Source organism: Diadema setosum, chromosome 1 (genome assembly GCF_964275005.1).
Source record: "Diadema setosum chromosome 1, eeDiaSeto1, whole genome shotgun sequence".
Lineage (NCBI taxonomy): Eukaryota > Metazoa > Echinodermata > Echinoidea > Diadematoida > Diadematidae > Diadema > Diadema setosum.
The window spans coordinates 39702468-39717381 of NC_092685.1; the positions used below are offsets into that span (position 1 = coordinate 39702468).

The following is a 14914-nucleotide window of genomic DNA, read 5'->3' on the forward strand; positions in this document are numbered from 1 at the left end:
GTCACTTTATATCGCAATTGTGAATTAAAGAAAAAAATACATTGTATATATGTTAAGTTGAATTTGTTTAGTAGTGATACTGCTTTGCGTGGCTGTAAAAATTCGGGAAAGCAGGTCTCGTTTTGGGCATTTAAACTTTTTTTCATGGTAATCGTCAAATCTATATAGCTATATAATAAAATATGACAAGTTTTAATGTATCAATCACGTTTGATAAGAATTCAAAAATAGGGAATATGAACGAAAACTCAGTAATTGAATAGTTCTTTATATCTTTTAAGTATAGGTCGCAGTGTTTCCTCTTTGATGATGTCATTCCATTGCAGTCATCTTTTTTTTTCCGCGGTTCCTCAGCATAAACACATTTTAATATAATCACAGTGGCAAAGTGATCAAGCGAGATTAATTTTTTTCAATACACACAACAATTCTACACTTAAGACATCGCGTTGTGTTCCGTTGTATAGTGCCGTCCGATTATGTAGCGAGAATAACACATTGGAAGTGAAGATTGATATAGCATGGTCTATAACGGCCCTCTGTCCTCGTAATGTTTATTTACACGTTTACGACCCTCGCCATCTCTACGGTGCCGCCCTAATCTCATGACCAAGAACTACACATCTGCCATTCGACCCTATATAGACAATGTAGATGAGCTTGCAATAACAGAGAGGTCTTGCATTTCGTCGGAACGGACTTATAGCCCTGCGCACAGGCGAAGTATATTCGATCCAGTCGGGTTTACTCCCCACGCGGCATTTCATGTTACGAATGTAACGCGACAGCTTTGCCTATAGAGAAGAGAAAAGTCGGAAGCGTCGGACATGGCGTCGAAGGCGAGATTGGTGATCGCCCTGGTGGCTTGGACATTTTCGATGTCCTTAGCGTTCGATGTCACTGATAATGCCACCCACGTTTCAGTGTCGCTTAACGGCGTCCTGCTTATGGAGCACTCGTCGTCCTCACCGTGTATTTTCGCCGGGTCGGGTGCGCCGACGTACGAAGGCCAATTCGGCAATTACGACGTGACGGACTTCGTGCAGGAGCGCGTCGCCCTTCTCGATTTCGTGGTCGATTCGTCGAATGCTGATAGAGTCCAAGTTACTTTTGACAGACAAGGACTTTTACAGGTTAGTAGATGTTAGCTGTTTCTGAAACTAGCACTTCGATGCGTCAATCTGAGCCGAATCTTATTTTGGTTTGTTTTGTTTTGTTTGTTTTTTAATCGAATGTTGGTTGTTTTTTTCTCTCTCTAATTATTGAATTAGTCAATTAAATCGGCCTTACTATTCATAAGAACGTATGTATGGCCTTTATAGAAAAACGAATAAGTTGAAACTAGAACTAAAGTCTGGCTGATTCACGTAATTCGTTGCACTTCCGCGAGAAATATGAGGAAATGTAATTGCGAATAAGGTACTTCTATGAATTGCATTGAAAACTAAAATATCCGAGGTGATGTCGCTACTGTATACTTTTTTAACTTACTTTTTTGAAATAACGAGATGATAATTCTATAATTATGCCTCTGTTTATCGTACTTTATGAGTCATAAACTCACGTTATATCAATGAAATCAAGTCATGATTGATTCTATCATCTGAAGATGAATGGGCAAAGGGCAAACGGGTGACATAGCTCAATATATACCTAGATGAATATAAAGATGAAAAAAGGATATGTATATATATATATATATATATATATATATATATATATACACATATATAAGTGTGTGTGTGTGCATAAATTGTATATGATTATGCGTGTGTGTATGCGTGTTTTTGTTTTTGTACATGTATAATGTTCTTTCTGTACTTTTCCTCAGTAAAAATCGAGTGAATAAATGTAATTTCTGACATTATCTTGTGTGTTTTCTTAACCATTATACTGTCAATACCAATCGAAGAAAAAAAAAATGTCACAGGCTTTTTTTGTAATTTTACGGCAGCGGTCCTGAGGAGTTTTAGCTCATTAGGGTTTAATTCATTTCATATCAGTTTGGATGTTAGCTGCCGTATGCTTTCTTTATCTGGTTTCGTTTGTTTCAAAGGTACATGCAAAGGTACATTGATCTCTTCGCAAGAAGAAAATATTACGCATAGTTGATATTAAATGACAACTGACAGAAACATATGGCACGAAAGGACATCAAGACAACCATACAAGATCTTCAGCAGTGGGTCTTTTCTTCACGAATACAATGACAGAGATTGTGTAAAAGTATACAGTGGTATATAGGCTGCTCTCACTGAAAATATTCATCTTATTGATAAAGATCCAATCGAATAAATACACAGGTATGAAATGACGCGTTACAGCAAATATACTACAGTGTTGTCATGCCGTATTTTGTCTGTAACTTCCCTCCTTATTCTGACAAAAAGGTGGGTCGGCAATATACTCGTTTACGGCGTTGAATTGACCGGCTCAGCAAAATTATGAGAGAATTGGGCTATTATCGAGATATATCAGCATTGAAGCCGTAAAGTGTATTTACTCACGCCTCTCAAAGTCCCAGTCACCTTTTCCGTCCCTATTTTCCCCCTGGGTCGTCAGTATGGTTAGGATTACGCACCTATATTATTATCTTATAGTGACAATTTCCGACCCAAACTTGATGACTCTATATCATGCTCAATTAAGTACCGCATAAGTGCAATGACAGAGAGAATAAAAGCACAATCAAAACTAATGTAGGCCTATATATCATTGTGAGAACATTTCGCAAAAGTGCACCTGCATAAAGACATGGTATGGTACAATGTAATGTGTGTTTCTCACATTGACCTCAACGCACGTAAGCAATGCACACTGTACATACACGTAATGCTGCCGAGTATTCATAAACCCTTTCAGTGCCACTCAGTCAAAATGTGCACACATTTCGCACACAAACCTGTGGACAGGAAATTAATGTATAGCATGCAGAGGGTTAGATAAAGACGACACGCGGCTTCATCACAATTTGCTGGGTTATTGACTCAAGGACATAAGCGTCCAGTATACCTATTATACTCATTGATGTAGCAACCGTAGTATTTATATGAGACATTAATACAATCATACTTACATATACGCGGGTATGTATTGTATTACCATACAGGTTGTTATTTCCCATGAATTAATAATTTGATACCAACATTCGGTTATTTTTATTTCAACGATATGAGATTGCAGATCGCGGCCCCATTTCATAAAACTAATTGTTATCAATAACAAGTTACAATAGTTGTTATAAGCTACCAAAATCGAGTTGCGTCTGATTGGCTGAGAGCAAATTTCTCATAGGAATGTGGCACTGAGTTGCTACCGATAACAAGTTTTATGAAACGGGATACTTTATTTGATACTTCTATAGACTAATTAGCAAACGATTGGTCCTCTGTTCCTCAATTAGTGAAAACGCTTTCGTGCTGAAGCGATATCAGAATAAATCCAAGAAAACACAATCATGAAACGATTCACCCGACTTCAATTTTATATATAACACCAGATGTCTATGCACTTCTCTTTCTCTCGCATTACGAATATACACATACTTAACTATTAACATCTATACATGTATAAGTAAGTCAAACACGAATTGAAGAACAAAACAAAACGTGATATACAACCGAAAAGGAACAGGGGATGTGCCTGCATCTATGACTTCATATCAAGAGTCCTTGAATCGAAATTCCAAGAGATTATTAACAACAAAAGCACGAATTTAAATAGTGAAATAGAAACTTACACATAACAAAAGAAATGTACGAATGTTTCTCTGTACATTATATAGTTGCGCTGGCATGCATCGGTCTATATAGTGGACGATGAATGACTTTCTTTGTGATTGCAGCTATCACAGCAATGCTGTCGTATTGTTAAAATATGGTTAAGCAGTGAAAGCACAGTGGCAGTGACCTGTTGAAGACAAGGCACATTAATCCTCATCGTCTATAGTCCTTCTTTACAGGTTTAACTGCTTCCCGGGTAACCAATGGATTCCAAATTATACAAACAACAACTCAAAACCAAACACAAACTCAAGGCGTATGGTGGGAGCAATATATATGCTGCCTGTCTAAAGTCTAGATTGATGTTAATCGGAGGGAATTATGAAACCAAGTCCTCTATTCGTCATCCATTTCACGTGCAATGATTAATCTGCGCTGCTCAGGTTGTCTTCGAACTGGTGAGTGATGCCGACGGCAATTACTACGGGGAGTTCAGCTCGGTCGACGACGGCATCAATCGCATCTGGCTGCGCCTCGTCGCCGAGGACGACGAGCGTGTCTACGGCGGTGGCGAACAGTTCTCATACTTCAACATGCGTGGGAGGACCTTCCCAATATGGATCCAGGAACAGGTAAAGGGAACCAGTCCTTTTCTCTCTTTGTTTGTCTATTTCTTCAATTGTTTTTGTTTATTCATTTATTCATTCATTTATGCATTTATTTACTCATTGATTTAATTAGTTACTTACTCATTAGCTGTAGGCCTACCTATTCATTCATTATTTGCATATTCATTTATTTCTTACCATTCACTAATCATCTACTTTAAAGGCATAATTTACCATTTGCAGATGAAAGCATTAGTGCTTTAAAATAGTTCTAAAATGTGAGTTAGGGATAGAAACAACCACTGTCAAAATTTGAATCCGTATAATCGATGTTAAGTGTTGTTAAATACACAAAATGTGAACAATAGTTATAATAAAAATGTTTCCAGACTAAACCGTATACAGTTACGGCTTACTGAGAAAAACCCTGATATCTCCTTATATTTTAGGTTTTATTGCAAATATTTAATATGGTAGGATGTTTTATGATATAACAGACCTACACATATGCATCAAATGTGATATCTTGAACATTTTTGAAATCACTGCTCCCAAAGGTAAACTAGACCTTTAATCATCATTATCATCACTCCAATCAGACACAGGTCTCGACAGGAACACAAACTGAAATTGAAACAGCGAAAGAAGGAATTCAATGGAAAATATGAATTTTGCTATAGGTTTGCCTATTCTATACTGTTTCGTTCGTAGCCCTCCGTAACAGCTTTAAGTGGATGATTGATGAGAGAAAAACAAGCAATCTTCAGAATCAATCATTAACATCTTTTTTTTTTTTCATGTATACTGACATTATTTCTACATGATGTTGGCATGCATGTTAATCTGTCAAGTGACTAAGACTATAAGAATCTGCAAGTTTTCGTTTTCTGCAAAATGACTATCAAGTTAATCTTTTGAAGCTGTAAACATACGCCTATAGTTAGGTTTGCGGAAGGGGAATGCTGTCTTATTCAGAGAATGTGATGTGTCGATGAACTGCAGGGTGTCGGCCGTGACAAAAACTACGAGATCACCTTCCTAGCCGACCAGCGTGACGGGGGAGGAGGCGACTATTACACCACCTACTGGGCGCAGCCCACTTTCCTCTCCAGTCGCAAGTACTACGCGCACTTCACGACGAACGCGTACTCCGAGTTCGACTTCCGATCTAGCGCGTACCACGAGATTCAACTGTGGGGGAATTCTCCTGGTCGAGTCTACTTTTTCACGGGGCCGACCTATGTGGAACTGGTGGAGAAGATGACGGCGTACCTGGGCAGACAGCCGATGCCGCCGGAGTGGGTGTACAACGGGACCATCATCGGGGTGCAAGGGGGCACAGACTTGATGCTGGAATATCTGGCCCTTGCAGAGGTGAGGTATATTTTTGTTTGGCAATAAACTATGGAATATTTGATCGTCACGTATATATTGATCTGCTGACGTAATTTCTGCATCTGCAAAGCAATATCTGCTTTTCCCTATTACGATGCTGCTTATTATCATGTATTAAGGAATCACGCCAAGATTTTTTTTTTCATTCTTTGAATACTTCGACTTCTACAATATTCAATGACGGTATAGAAGAATAACTCGCTAGATTTGATGTCTCCGATAACTTGGTGATCTGTTCTTAGATGCACTTGCTACACATTACATAAACCTGAGATGGATAAGCCTCGTGCTATATACCCAATGTTAGTTGATGCATCTTTTCAGGCTATCAAATCCTAAACTTTGAGGAGTGCTACATAGCATTTCGAAAGGTGACGAGTTCATGCTCTGATGATATACAGCGAGCATAACTTGTGAATTCATCTTACTTAATTTGACTTTTTGTCATCTCACACAGGCTCATGGGATAAGAGTGAGTGGTATCTGGATTCAAGACTGGGCGGGCCGCATCACAACATCCTTTGGTAGACGCCTCTTCTGGAACTGGGAGTGGGATCCTGAACAGTACCCTAATCTGGATCAGATCATTATCGATCTGAAGAAGCGTGGTATTCGGATCCTCGTCTACGCCAATCCCAATCTAAACAGGGAAGGGAGCCTTTATCAAACAGCGGCGAATAATCAATATCTCATCAAAAACACGAGTGGAGACCCTTACATTGTCGATTACGGAGAGTTCTTTTGCGGAATAGTGGATTTCACCAACCCTGATGCCGCGCAGTGGTACAAGGACAGGATAATCAAGCAGAACATGTTGGATCTGGGGATAGGGGGTTGGATGGCAGACTTCGGGGAGTACCTCCCCATCGACGCGGTGTTCCACAGCGGGGCGGAAGGGACGGACATCCACAACAAGTGGCCGGCGATTTGGGCTCAGGTGAACCGGGAAGGGGTGGAGGAGGCGGGCCAGCTGGGAGAGATCCTGTTCTGGATGCGCGCTGGTTACACCGGATCGCAGGAGTTCAGCGTCATGACCTGGGCTGGTGACCAGTTTGTGGATTACGGTCTCGCTGACGGCATCGCTTCTGTCATCCCGGGCGCCCTCTCGCTGGGCATCTCCGGCTACGGGATGAATCACTTTGACATCGGCGGCTACACCTCGCTCTTCGACGTCACCAGGACGGAAGAGCTCTTCCTACGCTACGCTGAGATGGCCGCCTTCACCACCATGATGCGGACCCACGAGGGCAACCGGCCCGACGAAAACTGGCAGTTCTACTCCAGCTCGCACACGATGTACGAGTTCGCGCGACACACGGAGATCTACGTCGGCCTCAACGACTACGTGAACGCAACAATTTGGGAGAACCACGAGCGCGGCATACCCGTCCAGAGACCGCTCTTCCTGCACTTCGAGCAGGACGAGGCATCCTACGATATCCAGTACCAGTATATGTTCGGTAACGATCTGTTGGTTGCACCTGTCTACGAGCAGGGCGTAGAAAGCTGGGAAGTGTACCTTCCGCCGGAAAACTGGGTGTTCCTTTGGGATGAAACTATCACGTCAGCAGGAGGAGAGACGGTGATGGTTCCTGCCCCGATGGGTAACATCCCGGTCTTCTTCCGCAGCGCGTCCCCCTGGGCGGATACTTTCAGAAGCTTGAGGCAAATCACGGCAGGTGAGTAAAGAGTCGTCAGTCTTTTAATCAATGCTGTACAGCACTGTGTGTTTATATCGCGATCCCCATATAGTTCCATGCATACGAACTCCATGCTGCGATTATTATTTTTTCTTTTTAATGCTTAGTTAGTTTATTTATTCATTTATTTTTTACGCCCTCACGTTCCTTGTGGCGATTGCGGAATCCACTTTGTGCTTTTTATAACGATGAAGCAAAAATGCGTAATGAGATGTGGTAATATCTTGGATCCTCCTTTCCCGCCGACTTAAAAAAGAAGATTACATGTATTTTCTTTATGGTGGATCACCAAAGACTTGCTGTACGTCAGGTGGTAAACCAGTTACACTGTGCTAGAATAAAAACAATGATGACAGCAAACAGCATCGCGTATAGATTAAGATAGACCGTCTCGACCGCAGAATAGCAGGGCAAGATCCAGTTGGCCTATAATTTTCGAGACCGCGATCTATGTTTAGCATTCAGTCTCCCATTAATAAATTTCAAAAGAAAATACAAGATAATTTTTGCTTATTCTTCTTGTGGTGATTGATAGTATTGTTAATTTATGCGAAATCTGACTACAATTTGTATTCCAAAATACTTAAAGTAATCCATCCATCCCTCCATAATCCATCTCGGCCTTCAAACAATCCTAAAATTTTGTTATCAGTCTTTGTGCAAGGAGTGTAAAAGTCATATTGTTCGTTACGTCATCTGATTTGCTAAACAGTGTCTAGCAGTCGCGATTGCGGTGTTGTAGCTCCCATGATCGTACTTTTTTAGCCCATATATAGCTGACTGAACTGGACGATGAAACAACTATACATACGATCTCATATCCATATCTTCTTAACAATTTATAGCCTATACATTTTGAGATCGTGGCGAGATTACATAAAACGACCGTTCAATAGTGACGGATTACAATCGTGTTAAAGTGACATAAATATCACCCTTCATGATTTCGAATACAGTGACGGTCCCCCCACCGACAGCCACAGGTGCGCCGTTTACTACCGACAGCGTGGGTATGACGACACCATCCTTGTTCTTCACGGTGTGTGTGATACTCGTGGGTTTCGTTGTGCGCCGTTTCCAGAAGTAGACATGCGACCGACGAGATGATAACAATTATACACAAAGAGTATGTCACCATCGAAATATAATAATTAGTAAGGTGCTTTCACGAGGCTAAAAATATTATGCTTTGGGTTTGCCGATCCAGCTGATAACCTGACTTTACGTGGCGAAAGGTCCGTTTGCATTTTATGTGGCTTACACACGTTCACTTAAAATAATGCTCGATTCGCACTTTGTAGAAATAATCAGGCTGTTGTTTGTTTGTGTGGGTTTTTTTTTCCGGTTTTTTTTTCTCCGCCTTTGATTGGACACTTTCCTTTGGCAACAAAAATATAACGTCGATGATAATCATATTTGGAGAAATGTAAAAAGCTTCATTTTTTGATATGTGTTACAGTACTTTGTGTTACTATATTTTCTGTAGGTAGTCTGTCTTTATCATTAATTCCCTTGTGTTTATGGTATAAAGAAGCCGTTTTGGATTTAGGCAAGACCCCCCCCCCCCCCAAAAAAAAAAAAAAGAAAAAAAAAAAGGAGAAAATATTAGATAGAAAAATAAGAAGCAAAACCACTCACTGTAAGACACAATATCACCATATTAAATTGATTCTACATGTTGACAGTGTATGTGTGATGGTCTTCAACAAAACATGAATTTTCACCATAAATAACTCCAAATAATAATAATTCTCCAAATTCTGCCTGTTTTATATATTTAGGTGATCCGAGTATCCTCTCGGATCACCTTCTGTATCTGTACTGATTCTTTTTTCTTTGTTTCTTTATTTCTCCTCAAAAGTTGTGCAGAGGTTAGCTCAGAAAGTCCTCTGCCTATCACTTTCAAAATCATACCATGTATGTATCATGTCACAAAGATGACAGATCTAATGTATCATAGTGATCAGTCGACCGTGACGTCACGATGACGTCATTATATGAAAACACATTTTCATTCATATCTCATTAATGGAATGCAAATTTTCAATGAAATTTACGTCACGTATATTTCAAGTCAAGCGCATTCTACTCATATTATCAAAATTCATATTCATTATTAAAACGTGCGCGTACGCGCGCGTTGAAATATTTGTATGCTCCAATCGAGCTCAAAATCTTTTTGCACACGTTTCAGACCATTTGGAGCATTTTTTGAAAAATTGAAAAAATCGGACGGACGCGTACGCGCGCGCACATATACGCACGCACAGCTCATATGCAATACAAATTTCCCGTTTTTTGACACGGATCAGATGCCTGAAATATCAAGGAATATTTTTACCAAGTTTCAAGTCAATCCGACTCAATATGACGTCATACGGGCCCGTCAAAGTTGAAATTCCGCGCGCGCGTCAATGGCGATATACAGTGCAACTATGCCAAAAAACCGCCAATTTGAAATCCGATTTTACTCGTCAGGATGGACGGTGACCCCCTATTTTCTTTACATATTCTGAAAGCTGATGAGTTGTACATGTCATTTCATGGGGTGACAATGCTGACAAAATGATTAAAAGATATCAAATTTCTTAATAAAGTAAAAAAAGTAAATTTTCAAAATGACGTCATCAAATTTCAAGTTTACTCGAGCGTATCTCACTTGTCCTTTGCCCATTGTCACCCAAATTTCAATATGTTGTAGCTTATGAACTGCTCTTTTATAAATGTAATTACACAATTTTGATTAGATGACGACATCACCTCGAAAAAATGGATTGAAAGTAACCTTGTCAAAATTGACCAGTTTACGTGTGATCTCTATGGGAGTGCAATTTTTATGGAAATGAAAATTGACATGACTATCTTTATCGAGCACTAGCTCACTTATGCTTCGGTGAATTTCTTTAAGATTTTAATATGTTGTAGCTGAGACGTAGGGCTATCGTGACTGTGCCCTTCGTTTTTTCATATGTTGTCGGGATCACGTGAAAAAACTTGGTTGAAATTAAAGCTTATCTTCAATGTATTGAAATATTTCTTTCTCCAACTTTCTGTGCAATAACTCAAGAAAAACATACCCTATCACCACCATATTTTGCATATGTTTAGTTCATGTCACGAACATTACTTCACAAAATAACAACTACTTGATCAGACGCCATCTTGGGTATGTAAATTAGGGTCAAAGGTCATAAATGTTTCATCCTGTATCTTGGTAAATATATGTCCTATCTTTCTCATATTTTGCACACGTAAAGAACATGTTACAAGGATCATTTCACAAAATAACCACTAATTGCTCAGATGCCATCTTGGGTGTGCAAAATGGGGTCAAAGGTCATATGTACTTCTTTCTCAATCTTCGCTATTACGTGCTACCTCTCTATGGGAAGGAGTTTTTCTAGATGTGAAAATTGACATGACTATCTTTATCAAGCACTATCTCATGCTTCAGTGAATTTCTCCGAGATTTTAATATGTTGTAGCTGAAACTTCGTGCTATCATATAAGTGCCCTTTTTTTTTTTCACACGATGTCGATATCACGTCAAAATACTTGGTTGAAATTAAAGCTCATCAACGATGTATTGAAATATTTCTTTCTTTGCGCAACTTTCTTTGCAAAAACTCAAGAAAAACATGCTCTATCACCACCATATTTTGCACATGTTTAGTTCATGTCACCTACATTATTTCATAAAATAACGACTTCTTGATCAGACGCCATCTTGGGTATGTAAATAAGGGTCAAAGGTCATAACTGTTTCATCTTGTATCTTGGTGAATACCTGTCCTATCTTTCCCATATTTTGCACACTTATAGATGATGTCGCAAGAATCATTTCACAAATTAAACACTTTTTCCTCAGGTGCCATCTTGGGAGTGTAAAGGTGGGTCAAAGGTCGTATAAAATGTTGCTGTATCTTCGTTATCTAGTGTATACAGAATTAGTACCAAGGATGGCAGATATGACTCTCTTTTCTAAATGAGAATCCAAACATCACAAGGCAATGTCTCTAAACACAGATGAAACCTGTATGGTCATGCGTATTGCGATCAGGACTCGAATCATTGATAAAAAAAAATCGGATCACCTTAATTTGTCAGTAATGACAAATTACAATCTCTAGTTTTTTAATGTTTGCTTTTGTTTGTCTTCATTATATCAGTCAATTCCTTCCCTCCTGCATTTTGCCCTTGCTGGTTTAGTCTACATATTGTACCTCAATATTTTGTACAATTAATGATATGTATGATATTCACTGACCCTGTCAATTATGTTAATTTTAACCACCTTGTATTATTTTGAACTGCTTTTCCTGCACTTATTTGTTGTGTTGATTGGGTACATGTAGTATGACAAATAATACATGTGCTTACGTATCAGTTACTCAAATTATCTGTCTCAGCGTATCTCTGGCGTATCTTTGATGTGTTTCAAACTTTCCCATATACTGGAGTTTCCAAGCCGAGTACATGTATGAAGCTCACGAGTCTGCTTCGACAATGCATAGAGAAACAACTTAAAAAGTTTTCAAACTAAGCCCTAAAATCGTATTAGCACTCGGAGACAAAAATGTCAAAATGTTTTCCAAGAGGTTTGGCTATGCAAATTATAATCTATTTTAGATGATTGTGGATTAGTAAAAACCTCTGCAAATCGACACAAAATGTTCATGCTTGATCTATGTACATTCCCTTCAAATGCTACCAACACAGTGCATATTTATTTGCAACATGTACATAAATAGCACTAAGAATGTATAAACAAACTAGAAATGTCGCTACGGCGACTGATGCCTCCGCCATAATGCATGATTCTCCCAATAGGTGTATAGTACAATGTCTTGACAATGTGTGATGACAGTTTCACATAACTGGCAAAATATCGAAATAACAGGTTTGTCAGAAATATCTTGAATGTTCACTGGCAAAATATCGAAATAACAGGTTTGTCAGAAATATCTTGAATGTTCACTTTCCTTTGAACCCCTGACTATTGACCCATGACCCCTAAATTCCCTAGATAATCCCTGCCAGTCAGTACATGCATATGTACCATGTTCCATGAAGATACATTGAACCATTTGCGAGAAAAGTGATATTGCAACATTTTCACCTAACCTTTGACCTTTTGACCTTTGACCTTATGACATGAAACTCTCTCTGGAGAATCCTTATGCAGTAGTACATGTCTACACTAAGTTTCAAGAAAATAACTGCGGGCATTGCATAGATATGGGGGAAATAGCAACATTTTTAGCATTTGACCTTGACCTTTTGACCTTTGACCTCTTGTCAATGTCACTAGAATCTACTCAACTAATTGTCCCATCATACATCATCCTTGGACCAAGTTTGGTGAAAGCTGCTTCATCCAGTTTTGAGTTATCACATAAACAAATAAATTTTAGGATTTGACCTTGATCTTTGACCTTTGACCTCTGTCCGATTTCACTGAAAAACTAATCAAGTAATTGTCCCATCATACATCATCCTCCAACAAAGTTTGGTGAAATTTGCTCCATACAGTCTTGAGTTATCGCGTAAACGGATACAATTTCATGATTTGACCTTGACCTTTGACCTTTAGCCGATTTCACCCAAAATCTTATCAAATTGTTGCCCCATCATACTTCATACTTGGACCAAGTTTGGTAAAATTCCAGTCAATATTACTCAAGTTATCGCGTAAATGAAAGCGGACGGACGTACGGACGTACGGACGTACGGACGTACGTACGGACGGACGGACAACCCGAAAACATAATGCCTCCGGCACCACTTCGTGGCGGAGGCATAAAAACCAAAATCCCAAACGAGATCTCAATATTGGTGACAGACCCCATGAAGAGAGGGCTAACCTTTGACTTCCAATGTTTCTGATGGCATTTTTCCAGTTTTTAATCTTTTCTGTTTGAATGTGTATTCATAAGATCCTCTCTCTGCTACAAGTGTATTTGTGTCATAAAAGGAATTACAGACTTTGTATATTCAGTTTAGATAATGTATACAGAATATATGAGAGCAATCACTTCTACACGCCATGTAGACTTTAGAATAACTTCTAGACACACTGTACATTGAGGCAAACTGTGGACTCCAAGAAGCCTATTATGCATGCCATAGCTAAGTTAACATGCATATTACTCTTCTCACAAATAGATATCCACAACTAAAAGAAGACATACAATGTAGTTAAGTAATGATACTAAATGACAATGTGGCGGTTCTGTATATTTGTTGCATTTTATTTTTTACAAAGGCATTCATTTAAACATCTTTGATCAACATGACCAGCCAACCACTGTATAGAAAATATATGATTTTGTGTGTGTGTGTGTGTTTCCTTTCTTCTTTAAATTTAGACCTATGTATGTGATCAACATCACCTCTGCAACAGTAGTTAAAATTCAAAACTGTGTCTGACACAAATGTTCTCAGGAACACATATGGTCTTCAGTTGCATATCCACCCTATCTTAGCAAAACTGTATCGTTACAGAGAAGAATAAAGTGACATTTGAATATGTAAAACATCACATTACAGCCATGAATAATGAAGCTATTGTGATGTATTCTGAAGGCATTATCATAGGTTGTATCTATGTTGTACTGGATTAGAATAACAGCTCAAAATGATGTTGAGAATGATACAAGACTGATAATAACAATGACAACAATGACAGCAACAACAATAATTAAGATAACTGAACCTCATTATATGAAACTCAATTAACTGCCTCACGGGATGAGGGCATTGCTATACCAAGTACTGGTCTACAATCACCTGCAGAAGACTTTGAGTCCAGAAAATAAAAAAATAAAAAAATATGTGAAATCAACACACAGTAAAAGTTTGAGTGAAATGGATAATTCTGGAAAACTTGAGAAAAGTTTGAACATCAATATTAAAAATCATGATACTTTGTGATTGTTTGTTTACCAACTAGTTTCTATCTATGCAAGCAGCATGAAGGTCAAAAGACCAAGATTAATTGAATGCCATGAAACATGAACTAATAAAGTTCAAGTTTCATGGCATCCAATTAATCTTAGTCTTTTGACCTTCATGCTGCTTGCATAAATAGAAACTGGTGAGTACACAAACAACCACAAAGTATCATGATTTTTAATTGAAACGGTAGTAAACAGTTGACTTCTACCAATTTGCAGGAATTCTACTAGCATACCATTCTTTATATAGCTTGAAGCTTTGAAGAGGATCAGCTTTTCAGGAAAAAAAAACAACAAAAAAACCTTGGAAATATACATTATTACTAGTTCCAGAAAAAGTAAAACTTTCTGCTTGCTCATTAGCATTAATATATTATTTCTTTTTGCGCAATATTTGCTCAATACATGTATAATCAAAGTTTCACTGATCTGCTAATTTTCTTTCAGAAGAAAATATATTCTACAGATCATAATCATTCCGGATCACTTGTATTATGTCAACTGCATTTGTTTTTTCACTTAAAACACTTAAA

General features: G+C 38.6%; 1 protein-coding gene across 1 annotated transcript; it reads left to right on the plus strand.

Moving 5' to 3' along the window:
* Nucleotides 1–827: 827 nt before the first annotated feature.
* Nucleotides 828–8512, plus strand: LOC140235980 (sulfoquinovosidase-like). Its single transcript, XM_072315995.1, has 5 exons — nt 828–1133; nt 4166–4354; nt 5333–5704; nt 6183–7404; nt 8382–8512. The coding sequence occupies exons 1-5, from the start codon at nt 828–830 to the stop codon at nt 8510–8512; spliced, it is 2220 nt and encodes a 739-aa protein (XP_072172096.1).
* Nucleotides 8513–14914: the final 6402 nt, after the last annotated feature.

What these genes read in the sequence shown, in the direction of transcription:
- LOC140235980 (XM_072315995.1), top strand. Translation starts at nt 828, where the DNA reads ATGGCGTCGAAGGCGAGATTGGTGATCGCCCTGGTGGCTTGGACATTT. An exon ending in ACAGACAAGGACTTTTACAG is followed by an intron (nt 1,134 to 4,165) that starts GTTAGTAGATGT and finishes TGCGCTGCTCAG; the next exon opens with GTTGTCTTCGAACTGGTGAG. An exon ending in AATATCTGGCCCTTGCAGAG is followed by an intron (nt 5,705 to 6,182) that starts GTGAGGTATATT and finishes CATCTCACACAG; the next exon opens with GCTCATGGGATAAGAGTGAG.